This window comes from Triplophysa dalaica, chromosome 21 (assembly GCF_015846415.1).
Source record: "Triplophysa dalaica isolate WHDGS20190420 chromosome 21, ASM1584641v1, whole genome shotgun sequence".
Taxonomy (NCBI): domain Eukaryota; kingdom Metazoa; phylum Chordata; class Actinopteri; order Cypriniformes; family Nemacheilidae; genus Triplophysa; species Triplophysa dalaica.
Window position 1 is genome coordinate 10,454,755 of NC_079562.1, and position 18,963 is coordinate 10,473,717.

The 18,963-nt window shown below is 40.5% G+C and overlaps 2 protein-coding genes across 9 annotated transcripts in view; one reads left to right on the forward strand and one right to left on the reverse strand.

The window, feature by feature from the left end:
• The first annotated feature begins 221 nt into the window (after positions 1–221).
• rhol (rhodopsin, like) lies at positions 222–1,259 on the forward strand. Its single transcript, XM_056734438.1, has one exon. It carries the CDS (start codon positions 222–224, stop codon positions 1,257–1,259), a length of 1,038 nt encoding a protein of 345 aa, XP_056590416.1.
• A 2,498-nt stretch (positions 1,260–3,757) lies between these two features.
• The window catches only part of magi1b (membrane associated guanylate kinase, WW and PDZ domain containing 1b), a 114,079-nt gene continuing 98,873 nt past the window's right edge, over positions 3,758–18,963 (reverse strand). For 5 of the 8 annotated variants that reach the window (XM_056734431.1, XM_056734435.1, XM_056734430.1 and 2 more), the window contains 8 exons: positions 18,170–18,362; positions 17,178–17,480; positions 13,794–13,997; positions 10,517–10,610; positions 10,341–10,428; positions 9,845–9,988; positions 8,329–8,467; positions 3,758–5,581 (listed from right to left, as the gene is read on the reverse strand). In XM_056734431.1, the coding sequence (XP_056590409.1) occupies positions 4,413–5,581; positions 8,329–8,467; positions 9,845–9,988; positions 10,341–10,428; positions 10,517–10,610; positions 13,794–13,997; positions 17,178–17,480; positions 18,170–18,362 (2,334 nt within the window). In that variant the 3' untranslated portion in view covers positions 3,758–4,412. Of the gene's footprint in view, positions 5,582–6,947; positions 7,028–8,328; positions 8,468–9,844; positions 9,989–10,340; positions 10,429–10,516; positions 10,611–13,793; positions 13,998–17,177; positions 17,481–18,169; positions 18,363–18,963 lie in introns of all 8 variants that reach the window. The other 3 variants (XM_056734437.1, XM_056734436.1, XM_056734433.1) reach the window with 2 other exon arrangements.

The window sequence follows — 18,963 nt, forward strand, 5'->3', positions numbered from 1 at the left end:
AAAGCTCTTCTGATTCTGATTCTAATTACAACAGACAGACATAATCCACATGCACAGACAGAGATTATTATAAACACTGACTGAATCATATTCTGCTGACCAACCAAACAAACTAATCTATAATCTGTCCTCTAAAGGAATCCAAGCGGCATGCTCTCAGTTTTCAGATTTTAGCATCCAGCAGCACAACAGTGAGGGTCGAGACAACCAATTGGGCCGCCATGAACGGGACAGAAGGCCCGGACTTTTACATCCCCATGTCTAATGTGACGGGTGTAGTACGCAGCCCATACGAGCACCCACAGTTCTATTTAGCAGCACCATGGGTCTTCTACAGCATTGCTGCTTATATGTTGTTCCTCATCATTACCTGCACTCCCTTGAATCTCCTCACGCTGCACGTGACCATCAAAAACACCAAGCTTCGGACGCCTCTGAATTACATCCTCTTAAACCTGGCTGTTGCTGACCTCTTCATGGTGTTTGGGGGACTCACCACTACGTTCTACACGTCCTTGCACGGATACTTTGTTCTGGGCCGTGCGGGATGCAACCTGCAGGGTCTCTTTGCTACGCTCCACGGTGAGATTGTACTTTGGTCTCTTGTGGTCTTGGCTTTTGAGAGATGGGTGGCGGTCTGCAAGCCCTTCGGCAAATTTCGTTTCGGACAGCTCCACGCTACCTTGGGCGCTGCTTTCACTTGGATAATGGCCTTTTCCTGCGCCATACCCCCTCTGCTCGGATGGTCCCGATACATCCCTGAGGGTTTTCAATGTTCGTGCGGGGTGGACTATTATACTTTAAAACCTGAAATTGAAAACGAGTCTTTTATCACTTACTTGTTCATTGTGCACTTTTCAATTCCTCTCAATATTATTACGTTCTGCTACAGCCGCGTGCTGTGCACGGCCAAGGTGGCGGCCGCCCAGCAGCAAGAATCTGAGACCGCCCAGAGGGCAGAGCGAGAGGTTACCCGGATGGTCATCATTATGGTTGTATCATTTCTAATATGTTGGCTGCCCTATGCTACCGTAGCTTGGTACATCTTCACCCATCAGGGCAGTGCATTCAGCCCAATCTTAATGGCCATCCCAGCATTCTTTGCCAAAAACTCTGCTCTATGCAATCCGCTTATTTACATCTGTATGAACAAACAATTCCGTCACTCTATGATGTTAATTGTGTGTGGTGGTAAGGATCCTTTCCAGGTAGAGGAAGAAAGTTCAAGTTCTACTTCTACCCCGGCATCTACTGCCTGATGGTCATGCCCCAGGCCACTTACGAAACTCACAATTCTGCTGCCTGCAATCTACTTTATAACAACCACTTCACCTGTGGAAATGCATGGAACATTATGAAATAGCAGATGGAGTATATTTGTGGACAGACACGTCAAAACAGCGTGACTGTGGGTGGGTAATGGAAATATTTGTAACATTTATAAGTTAATGCATTAGTTAACATGAAAAAACAATGAACAATACTTCTACAGCATTTGTTAGTCTTAGTTTATGACAAATTCAAAACTGTCAAAAAAACGTAATTTTACTGTATTTTTTACAGTATTTTTTTAATGTATTTTTGAAATGCTGATAAAACAATTAAAATTACAGACAAAGGCCGCAAATTTACAAGAAAAGCAGTGAAAACTATTTTTATATAACTCTTATGTCCTGTAATTTTACAGGAAAAACTATAATTTTACAGTATATTTCTGTCGCACCAGCAAACAGAAAATTTCAGATTTGTTTACAGTGAGCGTTTACTAAAACTAGCATGAGAAATTGTATTGACATTAACCAACATCATCACAGATTAATTATACCAAGCTGGAAAACTATATTTCTCATTGTTAGTTCATGTTAGTTAATGCATTTACTTATGTTCAAAAATACAACCTTAATGGAAATTGTTAACAAAACATCTGTATGCAGTAATTGATTTATATTGCATAACAAGAAAAGTACATTGATGACAAATAAATGCCATTATCAACTACATAGACAGGAAAAAATATTTTTTGCAATGTGAGGTAGTGAAATCTATGCTTCGTATCAATCTAGTAAAAGGAAAAATTAGGACTGCGCTGCTTTAAACACCACATTAATTCATTCTCAATATCAACACAAATAAGTGCAAATGAAGAACATGTGCTAAATATGATTGTGAATGAATCACAGATTTACTTTTTTACTAAATGTAAAAAGGGACTGTAAAATTTAGAATAAATATATTTTTTTTTCTGTAAATCTTTATTCTTAAACCATTCAATATCTTTTCTTAAAATGTTAAAAACAAGTACAATGACTGTGACTGCCAAAGTTAACTGTATATCAGTATTTTGTCTCTTACATGTATGCAAATAAAAGAGAAAGTGATGTAGGTCTAATCAATGTGCTGTCTTGATCGTTGTTTTTATCATCAAATATTTTTTTCATGGTTTTTGTTGCATGCTCTCTAAAAATGAACGGCAATGCAACGCTGTAAAAATGACCTTGAGGTAACTATAGCAACCCAGAAACCTCCTACCCTCCCCACCGATCTACAGCAGAATACAAATTCCCAAGCCTGCATACACTGAAGATAGATAGAGATATATATACTGTATATATATATATATATATATATATATATAGAGAGAGAGAGAGAGAGAGAGAGAGAGAGAGAGAGAGAGAGATAAATAAATAAATAGATAGATAGATATGATATATGACAGACTGAATGTTGGTAAGTCAGCACACTTTGCACCGCTGTGTGTCTGTATATTACGTCACTTTCATTTCTTTTCATTCTCCAAGATGTAGGCCTTCTATTCCTGGAAACAGCAATGGGACTAAAATGAGGTCAAAATAACAGCCACTCACACTAGATACCTCAGCTTACACTGCCATGTGGAGACAAACCACTTTCATGTGATATCAGATGGCGAATAGCTCTCAATCATATTCTAGTGTTAAAATTTCAACCTGTTAAACGCAAGCTGTAGATGAAAATTTCTGCTATTTCTGCTATATTCACCGTTTCTGCTATATTCACCGCATTCGGTTGGCATTCAGGTGAGAATATCAGCAACCCATATGATCCCTAAGCAGTCTATAACCTTCCAGTGATACGCAGTACAAAGTAGACCAAATGCACTTCTCTTTATGCATTCTCCTCATTCACTGATAGAAAAGCTCTCTCTTATTCATCTGATAACCCAAGAGAAGCTGTTCTCACTGGATTTCTTAAAGAAGTCTACTCTGTGGATAGTTTAGTGAATTTCTTTTCCTTCACCTTTTGAACTGCCAAGAAGATAAAGAAGCCTTTGTTCTCTTCTTCTCTTTATTTTCCAGACATGCTGGCAAAGTCTCAGTGAAGAATCTACTGCAGTTAAACACCGTCTCTGCCTCCCACGCACGCATCCATCCTGAATATTATACGCTCCAAGTTATCTTCCACTCCAAATGCCCGCTTCCTCAATGTTATTCCTTCTACACAGGGTCCAAAATTATCTTTAACCACACCAGCATTTCAGAAAATTTAACATCACCTGTATTTTCATTTTTTTATATAACATCCTGTCTAATCTTAAAAGATTATTGTATTTAGGCATTTTGTGTGTAAATTATGTCATTCATGTAAGACGATATACTCATTGTCTGACAGAAAACACATTTTGTAACTTACATTGAACATCCCTTAGTTGACCCTTGGCAAGTGTTCATTTTGGACCCTCACACAGAGGTTGAGAAATATAATGAAAGACCATGAAAAATGTGTATATATATCGTTTTTATTTTTTGAACATTATCATCATAGTTTTAATTTCATTATCCCTTCATTCTTTTAAAATGATCACCTCTGAATGTACACATACTGCAAACTGTCAAAAATATACAAACAAATGCAGGCTTGTGCTATACTCTGGTCAAATGTCTAAAAAACAGTGGCACTGGGGAAGAGAAAGAAACAGAGAGAGATAGAGAGTGAGAGACAGAGAGAGGACATTGAAAGTGTAGACATGCACAGTAGATGTCTGAGCACCACATGTACTGAGCTGCTCGGTGCATGAGAGGGGCTCTCTGGAACTGAAAGTTTCCGAATCGAACAGTTATCCAAAAGGCTGTCCTTTGTAAAACAAAACTAAAAGAAAAGAACACCAAGAATGGTACTGTTAGGCACATAATCGTTTTCTTTATACATAGTCATCGAACTCTGTAGAACTGCTAGCAGATTTATAAAAAGGGTCATAAAACAACCGAAAATGACACTTCATGGGAAGAAAAAGCAATCATTCATCTGCTGTTGAGAGTTAAAGATGTTCAACCATGAGAACAAACACCAGATTTCGAACAAATAATTTAGTATCCTGCGCAGTCCTTGTATGAAGGCTAGTGTGGACGGCGGGGTCTATGTGTGGTGCCCAGCCGTCAGATGCTGAGGTCTTTGGGGCTGTCTTTGTAAGGTTTCCTCCTTGGCTCAGGTACGTTGTTGTTGGCGTTACTGTAATTTGATCGGAGCGTGTTGTAGTACTCGCTCAGCTGGGAACTGCCGTCATCCTCTTCATCCTCATCCAGGAATCGTCTGACAGGAGACAGATCTCGACCCAGACTCCTTGTTCTGTATGAGCTGGCAACCGGAGACTCGGTTCTGGGGTATCCACCCTGTCTGCCCTCACCTCTCACAGGGGAGCGGCCCCTCAGTAATGAATTGTAGTTTCGGAAGGTTGAATAGGAATCGGTCGTCCTAACACTCGGGAGGGTATCGCCACGGGACGGCCCACGGAGAAGGGAAGATTCACGGTAGGCTTGCTCCATAGGGGAAAGTTGTTCCGAGTAATTCCGCGGCTCCCTCGGTAGGGTGTCTTCCAGATTCAGCCGGTCCATTGCCGGCAGATCCCTAAGAGTAAAAATGCTCTCAGAGCGAGACGGTGGAGTTGGAGGAGGAGGTTCCTTTAAGACCACATCCAGCCCTCTGTCTGACTCACTGTTGTAGGGTTTATCCGAATAAGCTGCGGGCCGCCTTGAGGGAGACTTGTTCCTGGCATGGTAAGGAGAACGATAGGGTGATCTATGCCGCTGAGGCGAGCTGCGCTGGTGACCGGATCGGTAGGGGGAGCGTTGAGGTGAACTGTGCCTGCGGGGGGAAGATTGACGATGATGGCGTCTTTCAGGCGAGCGCCCATGTCGGTTGTCCAAGGTGTTATCGGCGCTCCGAGCTCTGCGTCTCTCCGGTGAGCGATGTTTGCTGTTGTGATGATGGCTTCGATGGTGATGATGGTGCGATTTATCCGTACTAGACTTCTTCGTCCTCTTCTGAGGCTTCGAAGATCTGCCGTCCCTTCCCTGACCCTTGTTCCTGCTCCTCTTCTCTGGCGATCGGTTTCTGTGGTTGGGGTGGTGGTGGTTCGACCGGTGGCCTTGCTGCTCCCGGTGGCCTGGCTCCCGCGACCTCTTGTCGTCTTGTCGTGATGGTTTGTGAAGGTCTGGTGGATAGCTGGACTCCAATGGTGGATGGGGCCGTCTTTCGGGAGGAGCTGCGTTCACTTCCGAAACAGTTTGTGCACTGGCGCTGAGGCCGTTGCCGTCGTTGATGCCGTCTGTAAGATACGAGGAATTATTATACTCAACTATGACATTTTTTGATCAAGAGCCATGTTACTTACGTAAGAGCAATGTGATAGTTTGTGAGATGCTTTTATGACAGTTTTTACTTTCCTGAGGAGTCATAAGCTGTTGACGGCTTCAGCTATTATTGCGACTACATCATGATCCACCCAGTGTCCTTGTAACAGTATCTGAATGAGTTAATTGCCGAAGGGATGAAGTGCCAATTATTCAAGCAACCATTAGAAACAGCATTAGTGCTGATGCAGATGATAATGATACAAATTTGGTAACATGACAACACATGCTTTGAATGCTTTTAAAATGCTGTTAGAAGTAATGAACAATTGAACCATGTCAAAATGGACGGCATTGTGGAAGATACCTGTGTACTGTTACCCTGATACAGATGCAACAAACCTGAGTTGTATATTGTTCAAACTTGCAGGCAACCTTATTCATGGGTATTTTTTAAGGATTTCATAAATAAAATTGTGCAGATGTAAATAACAACCGCGTCATGGAGGACGATAAGATATTTCAACCTATTTTTATCTGATACGCGTTTACTTTACTCGAATAGCGCTCTTAGGTTCGCCGGCTAGAGAGAAACTAGTAGCTAGGCAACATAGAACTGACCAATCGTGAGTGGCGTCACTACATGCATTCGACCAGCATCCAGACAACTCGGATTTATAGTATTTCCCACCTCACACAAAATACATTTCTAGAATGGAGCTGTTTAAATGTGATTAAATGCTTTAATGTTACTAAATCGTCAGTAAAATTTATGTTTTAAGGTTACTATACATTTGATGTTACTACATGGGAAAAATTATAAACTTGAGGTGTCTGGATTTGACAACTGTGCAAAGAATCTAGTGCCGTGAACCGTTTGTAATCGTACTGTAATCATGAACCGTTTGTAATCGTTCCTTACAGTTCTGAGAACCGTTCGGCCTGACAGTGGAAAAGCGGTTAAATAAATGACATGTTGTATAAAAATACCTTACATGCCTAGGAAAAGGTTTCCAAGAATAGTTACTATTACCTGTGTTTTGTTAATGGCTTTGGTGGGTAGCAAACGCCGACAAAAAGTATGTGACTAAATAATAAACACCACCAAGTACAAAAACAATTGCATTCACGGATGAAGGCTTTCGCTTGGTCTGTGGCAATGTTGTCAAACCTAAGATGCAAAAATGAACCCACTCATTCAGGTCACAATGTCAGGTATGGCCACAGCACTGGCAATGCATTCTGTGTGTAAATGAACTTGCGAGGGACAAAACAGTTGAGTGGAAGCCACAGCACAGAACTGCCAGAGATGTGATGAGACGGAACACCGGATCTACAAACCGTGGTCTGATTTTGGTAGAAAGCAGGTTCTCCCGTCTTTTCAGATCTCAAACAAGCACCGACTTGGGGAGCAACCATCGCTAGGGGTGGAAGGAATAGCCCATAACAACAGAAAAAGATAAGAGAAAGAGAAGCAGAGTATTTAGATCCCTGAAACAACAGTCATGAGAGAGATATGATCTTTTTTGCAATGGAAACAGTGTTTATTTAACCAATTAGTCAAAGATAGAGATTGTCCATAAAACACCCCCACCCTTGAGTGAAAAATTAACAGAGAATCAGAACCACACACACACACACACACACAGAGACACGCACGCACGCGCTCAGCAGCAAATCAACCCAAAGATGCAAGATGTGGATGCTTTAACAAGATTATGTGCACAAACACGCACACATCATCTGAATTTACATTGCGAACAGAAAAAAAAAGTTATGAGACGTGGAAAAGCAAATGAGAAAAACAAGTACAAAATGGTATAAAAATATACAACCTCACAGAGATATCATGTTGGTGCGGGAAATGACAATATATCACATTCTGAACTTGACAGAATACATGAATGAACATCTTTAAATGGCAAAAAGACCGAAAGAAAGTAAAAAAAATAACTGTGGCAAATCAGTACATGGATTTTTCCATAAATATTATGGAAAATGAAAAGAAAAAACATTTAGATATTCACTGACATCATGCGGCACTGACATTATGCTCAATAAGTGAGTTGCTTTTCTGTCTGTAAATTACAAAGAGAGAATGTAACGTCTTTTTCGTTACAAAAATCAGCAATGGTGGAGCTCTGCAAAGGTCTGCTTAATGTGGCGTTCGCCAAGCAGTCGACATGTACAACGTGCAAAACCGACGTGTAAATATGTGGAGTATTGTGAGCTTTCACTGAAATGCCTAATGATACCAGAATGCATTTGTAGTCTCCGTGAAGACTTATCTCAGTAGCTTACATTCACCTTCAATAAATATCATAAATATGTCACAACTCACTGACATGGTCATGCCGTCTCGACATGACGGAGTTTCTCATATTTTTTCGGAGACACAATAAACGTATATCCAGTTTTAAAAACGTTTGTATTTCTGCTTCCTCTCTTTGTTCTCGTGAAGTATAATGAAAAGCTTGTGCCACAACCACCACCACCACCACCACCCAAAAGCCACATATCCCACAGTCCCCTAGGCTAGCCCGGTGCACAGAGGCAGAGAGGGGGGCGACAGCAGCGAGTGGAAGGCGTGTCACCCAGTAGAAGGACATAGGAGAGGGCCAGTGCGCAGAAAAGAAGAAGTGGTGTTGCTGACCCCCGTTGGGGGGGACTCCTCATGGGGTGAAGACAGGGGAGAATGGGATGTTCTCGTAGATTGACCCACCATATTCTGGCACGGATCCATCGCCCCTCCTTAGGACCAGGTGGACTTTTCGGCCACCGTTTTTGATCAGTTCAATGGCGCGGGCGTGCTTCATGCCCTTGGTGCTCTCGCCATTGATCTCCAAGATCTCATCTCCAACCTGACAAGTAAGAGAACCAGGACAGAATGAGTAAATATAAAGCAAACTCTGGCAGAAACAAATACAGTTCCGACCACAACGGTGTACATAGTCGTACATAGAGAAGATAAGATGAAGGTAACATTTCCTTTGTTCTATTTTTCTTCTCTGCCTCTGGTTATCTGTCAGCGCTGGTCGCCATGGGAATACGATTTCCACAAAAATGGGTCTTTGGCTGACAGCTTTCTACGCTTCACAGAGTTGGTCTGCTGCAACTTTCCTCTAACTCGCTGAGCTCAACACAACATCACAGGGATTCATTTGCTAGCAATGATGCTAACGGACAGGTAATCTCTCCACATCTTATCTACTTTCATCTAAAGTCTCATTTCCTTTCTAATAGAATGAGAAGTTTTAGGTTGAACAATGCGAAATGAACAAAATGCCTCTTTCTCTTGCACAAAATGTTGCTGTACAAAAGACAATGAAGTTGCTGTATATATATATATATATACTAGCAGTCAACTCAACTTTAATTTTGTATATTTTGTGGTTTCTCATTTGGCAACACTATACACTCACCTAAAGGATTATTAGGAACACCTGTTCAATTTCTCATTAATGCAATTATGGTGGTGGTGAAATGGTGTGGGGGATGTTTTCTTGGCACACTTTAGGCCCCTTAGTGCCAATTGGGCATCGTTTAAATGCCACGGCCTACCTGAGCATTGTTTCTGACCATGTCCATCCCTTTATGACCACCATTTACCCATCCTCTGATGGCTACTCCAGCAGGATAATGCACCATGTGACAAAGCTCGAATCATTTCAAATTGGTTTCTTGAACATGACAATGAGTTCACTGTACTAAAATGGCCCCCACAGTCACCAGATCTCAACCCAATAGAGCATCTTTGGGATGTGGTGGAACGGGAGCTTCATGTATCCGACAAATCTCAACTGAAACTGCAAGATGCTATCCTATCAATATGGGCCAACATTTCGAAAGAATGCTTTCAGCACCTTGTTGAATCAATGCCACGTAGAATTAAGGCAGTTCTGAAGGCGAAAGGGGGTCAAACAAAGTATTAGTAAGGTGTTCCTAATAATCCTTTAGGTGAATGTATGTCATTATTGTTGTGTTGATACTACACATATGATAATCTCATTTACTTGTCAATATTGGTATATTTCGTCATGAACATATACTGTCTGTGACATCCTAGCGTAAATAATGGCCCTGGCAAAGCCAATCCTAAATCATATTTTTGGGAAAATATATCTTTGGTCCAGATCTGAGCAGAGAATTCAGATACTAAAATTCAGATATTAGTTTGTACTATCCAGATCTGGATTCATTTACAATATTGCAGTTGATTCATATTCAAATGCACATACCCTCATCTTCCCGTTTCTCACAGCTGCTCCGTCCTCTGCTAGTCTCAGAACATACAGGTCCATGTTGTACTCTCGACCCCCTCTGAGGCTGAAACCAAAGCCTTTATTGTCCCTCTCCAGATCAACAGAGTAGAACTCAGCATCCTTAAACACACACAAAACACACACCAAGGTCAGTGATGAATGTATAGATGCCAAAGAAGAACCAAAGAAGGAAGCCATCTGCGGGAAAGTCACATGTATTCGATAGCAGCACCATCTGGGAAACCGCATGAATAATTGATCCGACTCTGGATTTATTTCTAAGCGAGCGGGAAAGGGTCGGGAAGGACCATTACAAGGCACCAGAATGGCTCAAAGCCTACAACAGAACACCTCAGTGTCAGAGCATGACATGCATGCGGGAACATGTAGTGAATACATTCAGTTTTTTCTGGCTCCATCATTTTTTTGTTCTACTTTTATATTTGGCATACATCTGTGTTTAAGGACGTACCTGATTTGAAGTTTGCGTTGGGGCTGTAGAAGCCGGAGCTTGTGGGGCTTTAAACTCAAAAGACTCCTGTTTTGGTTTGGTGTTGTTTCTGGGGGAAAATATTCATACACATTATTTAATACGGATCTTTTGAATAAAAAGGCCTAATTTTACGTACACAGGTGTGAGGTGTGTACCTTGGCTCAGGTGCAGATTGCTGTTGAGGTGTGTGCGTGGTGGTTATGGTGGCAATCTTCTCTGCGTTGGTCAGCAGTGATGCGTTGGAGGACTCTGTGCAGGACAACAGATATGTTAAGGAAGATAGAGAGAAGCCTCCACATTGCTTTATTTTTATGAAGCACCGTTACCCATGATGCATTAGCATTGCGTTTCTGTTGAACACAGTAAAGTGTGCCCAGTGGACCAAGTATCAGAGGGCCGGTTTCCATTCAACAAAACATTAGCACTAGCAATCTGTGCAGGCACACTCCGGCTGGGCAGAAGGAACAACTGCACATTTATCAAGCTGTCTGAAACGGTGGCTATAGCTTTTGTCTCATATATTACAATTTAGCCCCGTGACCTAAAATCACCTTATATCACCTATCTGTATCTGGCCTCACAAATCACAAGCTACCCTCTTTAATCCTTTGGGGTTAAAGAATGCTTCAATCAGAAATGAAAAATCGAATACTTAAAACCTGACTATTTTTTCCATAATGTATAAAATGAGAAGTTCAGAAGAACGCCATACTACAAAAGCATACCGCAACAAGCAGCTTGTTTACCATAAATGTCGTACAGACAACTTCTGCACTATATGCATTATCTAAATTCAGTCTTTAGAAGCCACATGATAACTTATTTAAGAACAAAATAGCTTATGTAACACTTTTTTTTCATTTCCTGATCTTTTCATCCACTTCAGCTCCCAAATCTCATTTGTGACAGTTCATACCCAAACTTAGCCTAACAAGCAGAATCACATCAGATAACGGCAAAAAAACCCACCACTGGATCTCAAGAATCTCATAGCCAAGCACAAAGAGAAGTATAAAGAGAAGTTATTAACGTTAGTTAATGCACCATGAACTCACATTTTTATTGACATTAACTAACATTAACAAACATTGCTTATTGTTAGTTCTTGTACGTTAACACATTTACTTATGTTATCAAATACTACCGTATTGTAAAGTGTTACCGTGTGATACAAACAGTTTCTTTAACTGATATTGAAACATTTGCTTTGATGACATTGATCTATCTTGTACTGTAAGTCAAAATGCGGGGCAGCTATTTCTTGTTCAAAGCGGCTTTAACTCCACCCCACCGGGCCGTCACTGTGGGGGAGAGAGAGGGGACTTTGATGAGTGCACAGACATGAATCCCTACATCCTAAAATAGCTTTTCCCCATCACTCTGAGATTAAACCTCCTGTTCTCTCTTTCCTCACACTTGATCTGATCTTGTTTTCTTTTTCTCAGATGTTCATGAGAAATGTACAGAAAGACGAGCAGTAGCTGCTGTTAAAATGCAACTTAACATCTACCCACTTCGTAAACCCAACCAGAGGTACAAACCCACATTCTGTCAAATTTAGGAAATTCCTGCAGTGTGCCAAAGCGCTCTCTGATTTAGCAGCATACAGAACTCACACACAATCTATGTGCATTTGGCATCATGCATTTTAGTTGAGCTGCACTCTCAGTGGAAACAGCTCTCTCATTACCGCATGCTGCCTTCTTATCACGAGAAATAGAAAACTGACACACTGACAGATGCATGCAAGCATATAGCACGCCAGCGTTTCCTATCCACTGGCAGCACTGCGACGCTGTTGAATCTACAGAAACACGATAGGAAGTGACAGGAAGCAAGACGGGTTATGCTGAATTAAATGTGATAGCAGGGCCAGGTACAACAAAATCCCACACCTTGCTGTTTTGCAATGAAAAGGAACATTCTGAGTAAACAAGCAGTCATATAGGCTGGGATTTATGGTTGGTGTGGTAAACGTGAAAGTAACATTAACTGCATGTTATCTTAAACAACTGTTAAATATAAGGTTTCCAGATTATTCAAATATTTGGGCACTCAATGCTCTATCACAAACCAAAATAAAGTTAAATGGTATTTTAAGGTTTGTGAGAGCGAAAAGTACATATATGTGTTCTTATGACATTCTTCGGAACACTTATAGCTAAAACGAAGGACGTTTTATTGTAGCAGCATTGAAGTAACCACGTATTTACTTAATTTAATTTAACATTTGTATTACTACAGTTGAACTACAAATATCTCTGTTAATTTTGGTAAGTATAGTGAGACCGTAGTACATTTGCGCCTACTACGGTTGTACATTTTATTTGTTGAAAAGTTACGAGTTACGACACTCCCATAGACCTCCACAGGAAGAATGGAATGCGTTCATTCATCCGTTCATGCATTCAAATGAAAATCTATTTAAAAAGGTTGACAGTGTGGATTGTTTTTCTATTGAACGCTGAATGAAACACGTGACCACACAGCGGCGAGATTGTGTGTCGTAACTCTCATATTCAACAAATAAAATGTGCACTATCGCTTTAGTAACCATATTTAAACCACAATTAAATTTCGTAAGTGCAGGGTGTACTTTACCACGTCCGTCCCTGCGTCTGAAATCGACCTACTTCCTGACTATTTAGAAGGCGAAAATCACAAATAGTATCTTTGAAACCTCATTATGCAAAAAACAGTAGGCGAAAAATACCCTGATGGTCTACTGCTTCCGGCGAGATTTATGAGTGTGCATTGGACAGTACTTTATCCCATGATGACACATGACAGTGGCAACGATCAAATTCAAATATAAATTAAATAAACATAGCGGAAAACTTTAAGGCAGATGTCCATTTTTAAACGCAAGTGCTGATAAATGAATTTCTTGTGACTAAATTGTTTTTACCAACACCTTTATACAGGTTGTTGTTAATACATCATAGGTCAAACAGCATACGGGTCACATGACAATAAAACATGGTGGCTACAGTATGTACAACTTCCACTCATACTATACAGAACCTACTTATTCAAATTCAGTAAACAAAATTTTTACCATGATTTACCTGGTAGATGTGGCATCTCTCACACTATTTATTTTTGTCACACTGTCGTTATTACTACAACAGCGCAAAATAAAGGCTCTGTATGTAGGTTATAGATGGTCATAAAATAAATGATTATAAACAAAGCGAAAAGGTGCCTGTGAGCGTGTGGAGCATTTCAGCCCCTGCAGATTCCGTTTATTATTCTTGTGCTAATAACGCTGAACGCACAGTCTACATTATTACTGTGAGGCTCGTGAGAGCCGTACGCTGAGAAATCGTGCCATTACACATATTGCGCACACCCACGTGCATCAACATGATCTCATATCATATTATACAGATCTGCTGGTTGAGCGAAGAGAGAGAGAGAAACCTCACTCACCATCTCCCGGAATGATCCGCAGGGTCACCGTGTTTCCAGCCTCTTTGATCAGGTTGACGATATCCGAGTGAGATTTATTGGTGATGGAGCATCCGTTTACAGCCAGGATCCGGTCTCCAACTTTCAGTTTCCCGCAACGGTCGGCTGGACTTCCCTCGATGATGCGACCTATTTTATGAGGCATTGCCACACATGCGTTTCCAACTTTTGGCCAACATTGATTGAGCATGTATGAGTTGCAATTAAGACGGTGATTTTGTTTTTGATTGTTTTGTTTTTGGTGGGGGTGGAAGGAAAGGGGAGGAAGAGAGAGAGAAAGAAGGGAAGAAGAGAATTTGTAGGGGTTAATACACCAAGCCACCCAGCCGAAGTGCAAACATATTCATAGAATGCCCACAGACAAGCCCTGCAATAACACTTGTGACAGACAAAAGCATGTTACTGGATGTAGAGTGCATCTGCTAGAACTGACACAGGGAATCCTGTCAATATGGTCGGCATATCCCCCCCTGAGCCTCATTTCTGTTACAGTCTTGGGATCTTGAGAATATTAACACTGCTTTTGAATAATTCATGATTCTTTTAAGTACAAAAACTCTTGGAATTCCCTCATTGCATGGCATTGTGCTGTAACTTATTCCTGTTTGATGAATTATGAAAAATGGTGGGCTAGTTTCGCTATTGTTGATGGTTGTGCTTTTCGTAAGCCGTTTAAAACCGTTTTTTGTGTTCCAGTACAAAAGTCTTGATCGGACTTAAATCAATGCACAAATTACTTGAGATATTTTGTCATATTTAGTTAATATTGTAAAATTAAGTCAACTTTATGCTTATAATAAGCAGAAGTATTTGCCAATGGGGTAAGAAAAATGTCATTCATTTTCATTCAAGATTCAACTTGTTTCAATAAATTCCTAATAAAGTTTCTAACCTAATTTTCTTTTGAGTTCATGTCAATACAGTTACTAAGTTACTAGTTTGAAGGTGTTTTAAGGTAACACTTCAGTATAGGGATCAATTCTCCCTATTAACATGCCTATTATTGGCATATTGGCTGTTTATTAGTACTTAGAAAGCACATATTCTGTAAAACCATACTCTACATCCATAATCCTACCCAATACCTAAACCTAATAACTACCTTAACAACTACTTATAAGCAACAAATAAAATGTTTTTTTGGGGGAAAAGTCGTAGTTAAGGGTTTGTTAATAGCGAGAATTGCCCCCTATATTGAAGTGTGACCGATTTTAATGATGTATCATTTAAATGCTGAAATCAACATGAATTAATTTTAATAAAAGCTGTAGAACTTTTCTTCATTGTTAGTTCATGTTAGCTAATGCATTAACTAATTGTTAACGAATGGCACCTTATTGTTAAGTGTTACCGAAATATTGTTGGTAGTTAGTAGACTGAAACAAAATGATAATTTTACCTAAACACATACCAAAATAAATAAATAGTGCATTTCAAAATCAGATAAAAACGACTTTGCAATTGTCTCTTTTTTTTAAGAGTTTGGTTACAAAATGAGTTAACTCAGTTTTTCAAAATTTTCTGAAATCATGATATTTATTAATATCAATCAAACTGCAGTTGGTTGGTTTTGATTTGAGCCATAATAACTAAATAAATACAGCTAAGTAACACAATAAAACATGATAAAAACGTGTAGGTTTTATCATGTTTATCATGTTATCATGGGAGTAATCTAATTTTGGAACCAAACTCTTCATATATTCCATAAAAACAAGAGTCTTTATCTTAATATCTAATATTTGTACTGGAAAATAATCGGTTTTTTTTGCTGCACTGTAACATCCACCATTTTGTTAACCTGGACCACTTCCCCCTGCAAAACCCACCCTGGCAAAAGCACGTCAGCAAATCTGGCGTGAAAAATAACAAATGTACAAATTATTTCATACCATACAAAGTATTATTATTGTTTTTTTGCTAAACAATCTCTGGGTCAGACCCTTGAACTGTGGTAGGGACATTTTATGATTATTTTATAGCACGCCCATGATAAACTTTTTTTTATTTTACCCATTTCAACAACTGGTTTTACACTGTGACATACTTTTAGCTGTTATGCTATGTGAACAAACACTGGGATATTAATGTTAATATACCCTTCAAAGTTAAATCAACCTGTCATTCGTGTTATTGTCACATTGCTTAGAAGTTAACGTATATGTATAATGATGACTGCAACTCTAACATTGACGTTTAATGCTCTAAGGTTCTTGTTCCCTATTAATACTGAGACTGGCACAGTAGTTTAAGCCTTTCATCAACGTAGTAAACAAGAGCAAAGCACAGCTCCCTCGCTTTTATTCCTCCCAAACATGGATCTGTCGTTCTTTCAAGCGTAGTCACCACGCTTGAAACAAAACTCCCACACGCGGTAATCACTGCGTCTGCCGGATCCGCCGCACGCTTACGTGACGGCTGCCAACAGCGCTATTGTGACTTTAAAAAGCAGGAACGTTCTGATGAACAAAGCCTGCAAACACGGCGTGTCATTCTCTATTTCCCATTTTACCAACTTGATTTCTCTATCAATTACAATTGTTCGAAAAATAATGATTAAAATATCAGCCGTGGCAAGAGCTTTTTACATTTGGATTCTTCTGATGAACCAAAACTAAAGACTGCATAATCTTCCCATAACTCGACAGCCATCTTGTATAACAGATATGTTGTTTGGCTTTGAGAAGTAGAGCAGAAACGGAGCCCCACCCAGAGAGAAGATATACAGTAGTGGTATGAATATCAATCCCTGCTTAGCCAGACACTGTGAATTGCCTTTCACTTCATGTAAATTGCAGGATAAGCATAAAGAGAATATGCAGAAGAACCCACACCCACCAAAAATTTTAAACATCAATCAAAGCCACTCAGAAACCAAACGCTCCCAGAAGGAGTCGAATCTCTCAGTATTCCCCTTTTTACAATACAGGAGAGTTGTATATATGGTCACATAATTACAACATGCAATCTGAAATGAGCTTGTCTTGTCAATGATTTTTTTTTATTATTAAAGCTGCAATCCGTAACCTTATTTGTGGTTAAAAATAAACAAAAATCACTTCTTAAGCAATTTTATAAGAGATCAGTCCTAAAACTGTCTCCAGACTTCACAACTATTCACAATGAGAAGCTTAAAGTAATTATTTTATGTTGAGCCGAAGATCTGTATTTTTTGTTTAGCTTGATGCCATTTCAACCTAGATGTGAAGTAACCTGCAATTTTTTGTTTCAAACTGAGATGGCGATAGAGAGCCAAAAGTTACAAATTGCAGCTTTATTGGGTGTTTACATTAAGTACAATTATTTTCAGCAGATTCGCTTGGTTAACATTTAAAGCAATCTTACCGAAAGTGGTGCCCGCCTCCGGCCTGGACACTGACGAAACAATGACGAATCCAAATCCCTCGTTCTCCCCTCGTTGGATCTCCACATCATACGGCTGAATAGCGTTAGGAACCACTGTGTTGTTGCTGCCCCCTCCGCCTCCACTTCCTATGCCGCTGGTGGAGCCCGATCCGGAGCTGACCGTGTTCAGGGAGTTCTGGCTGCCCTGCGGCGTGCGTTTCTCCTCGGTTAGAGACGGGGCCTGTGTGCTGCTGTGGTGAGATGAGGCTGGGGAGGGGGGCATCTCACCGTCCACCTTCGCCACTGAGGAGGAGGAAGGTTGGGGAGGGTCAGGAGAGAGATTTACGATCTAAATGTCAAGGAGGAACCTCTTAAGGTTCTCCTCGTCAACAAGCCTGACAGACAAAGCAATCATGTTTATGACCTATGCACCGACACGCATCTGAATTGCTGAAGGGGGGTCATTTCAGCCTTTTAAATTGATATGAGGGCGGCTTGTATGATGTTCATCATCTTCAACCACGTGGTGTGAATGAGGCACGACGCACAAAATGAACACAACATCACCTATCAGAAGGATGGTGCATATACAGCTAAGTGGAGCGGGGTTTTAAAACAATGGGATTTTACGGTGGGCGGGGCAATGGAGTGTGACGCCACTGGTAACTGGTATCAAGCAACTGGCTCTTACAATGGTTATGCCAGGACTTGCATTTAGGTAGGATCGGTAATATGCAAGGATGTGACATATGGGACCCACACCGTGCACAGATTAATTAGGAAAGCATTAAGTCAGCAGGCGTATCCTCATTATAATGTGCCAAAAACTCTAATTTAAATAAAGTCTGCCAGATAGGAATGAATATTATGACCACTAAACCCTGCATAACTTAGAAATGCGCTGTCATGTTGGTCATTCATAAATTATAATGCACATTTTTTGTGCCTCCCTTACAATGACTCTAGATTGGTCTTGGTCATAAAATACGTACATCCATATCCAGTCTTGCGTCTCACAGTCAGGTTGACGTGACCCTGTTTAGCGGCTTGTTGCATGAGTTGAACGACCAGTTGATGGGATTTTCCCACGACAGCCGTCCCATCCACACAGATTAGCTCATCTCCCGATCGCAGACGCCCATCTTCATCGGCAGCGCCGTATTTCACGATGTGGCCAATATATATCTAAGAAAAATTTGAGATAGAAAGCAGAGCTTTAAAAATATCTCACAAACAACAAATTCTTGGCATAGCTCGACTAAACACCAGTGCTTCAAATATTTGGCAGTCAGCATGTGGTCCGGCTTCACAGAAACATTTAAATTCCTCTGTTCATTTTGAGTCTAACGGTTGTGTGATTTTTCCCTAACCAGTGAAATTATTGGAACGTTGTCCATATTCTCCACCCGCCGAGCAATGGGTAGAAAAATAGGCTACTTTGTATTTTATGCTTCAAAATCAGTTCAAAGATGTAACTTGGCCTCATTAAAAGGATGAACCGGTGGTCGAAGAGATATTTTCTGACTGATTCAGGCTGTACAGCACAGATCAAAGCTTTTGTCAACCCACACGCTAACACCCAGCGCAGATGCTTTCACTGGGCACAGGCCTGGCCAGAAACCCGTCTGTAATGTGCTCGCCACATTTCACATTGAAACGGGTATCATGAGCAAGCTGTGAAGACTAAAGCTGAAGCTCTGCCAATATTAGACTATTACATTTGGAAATATTTGAATGCTCTATATTTGGTGTATGTTTGTAGAGAGCTTTTAGTATTGAGAAGCCA

Coding starts and splice junctions, on each gene's coding strand:
- rhol (XM_056734438.1), top strand. CDS start 222: ATGAACGGGACAGAAGGCCCGGACTTTTACATCCCCATGTCTAATGTG.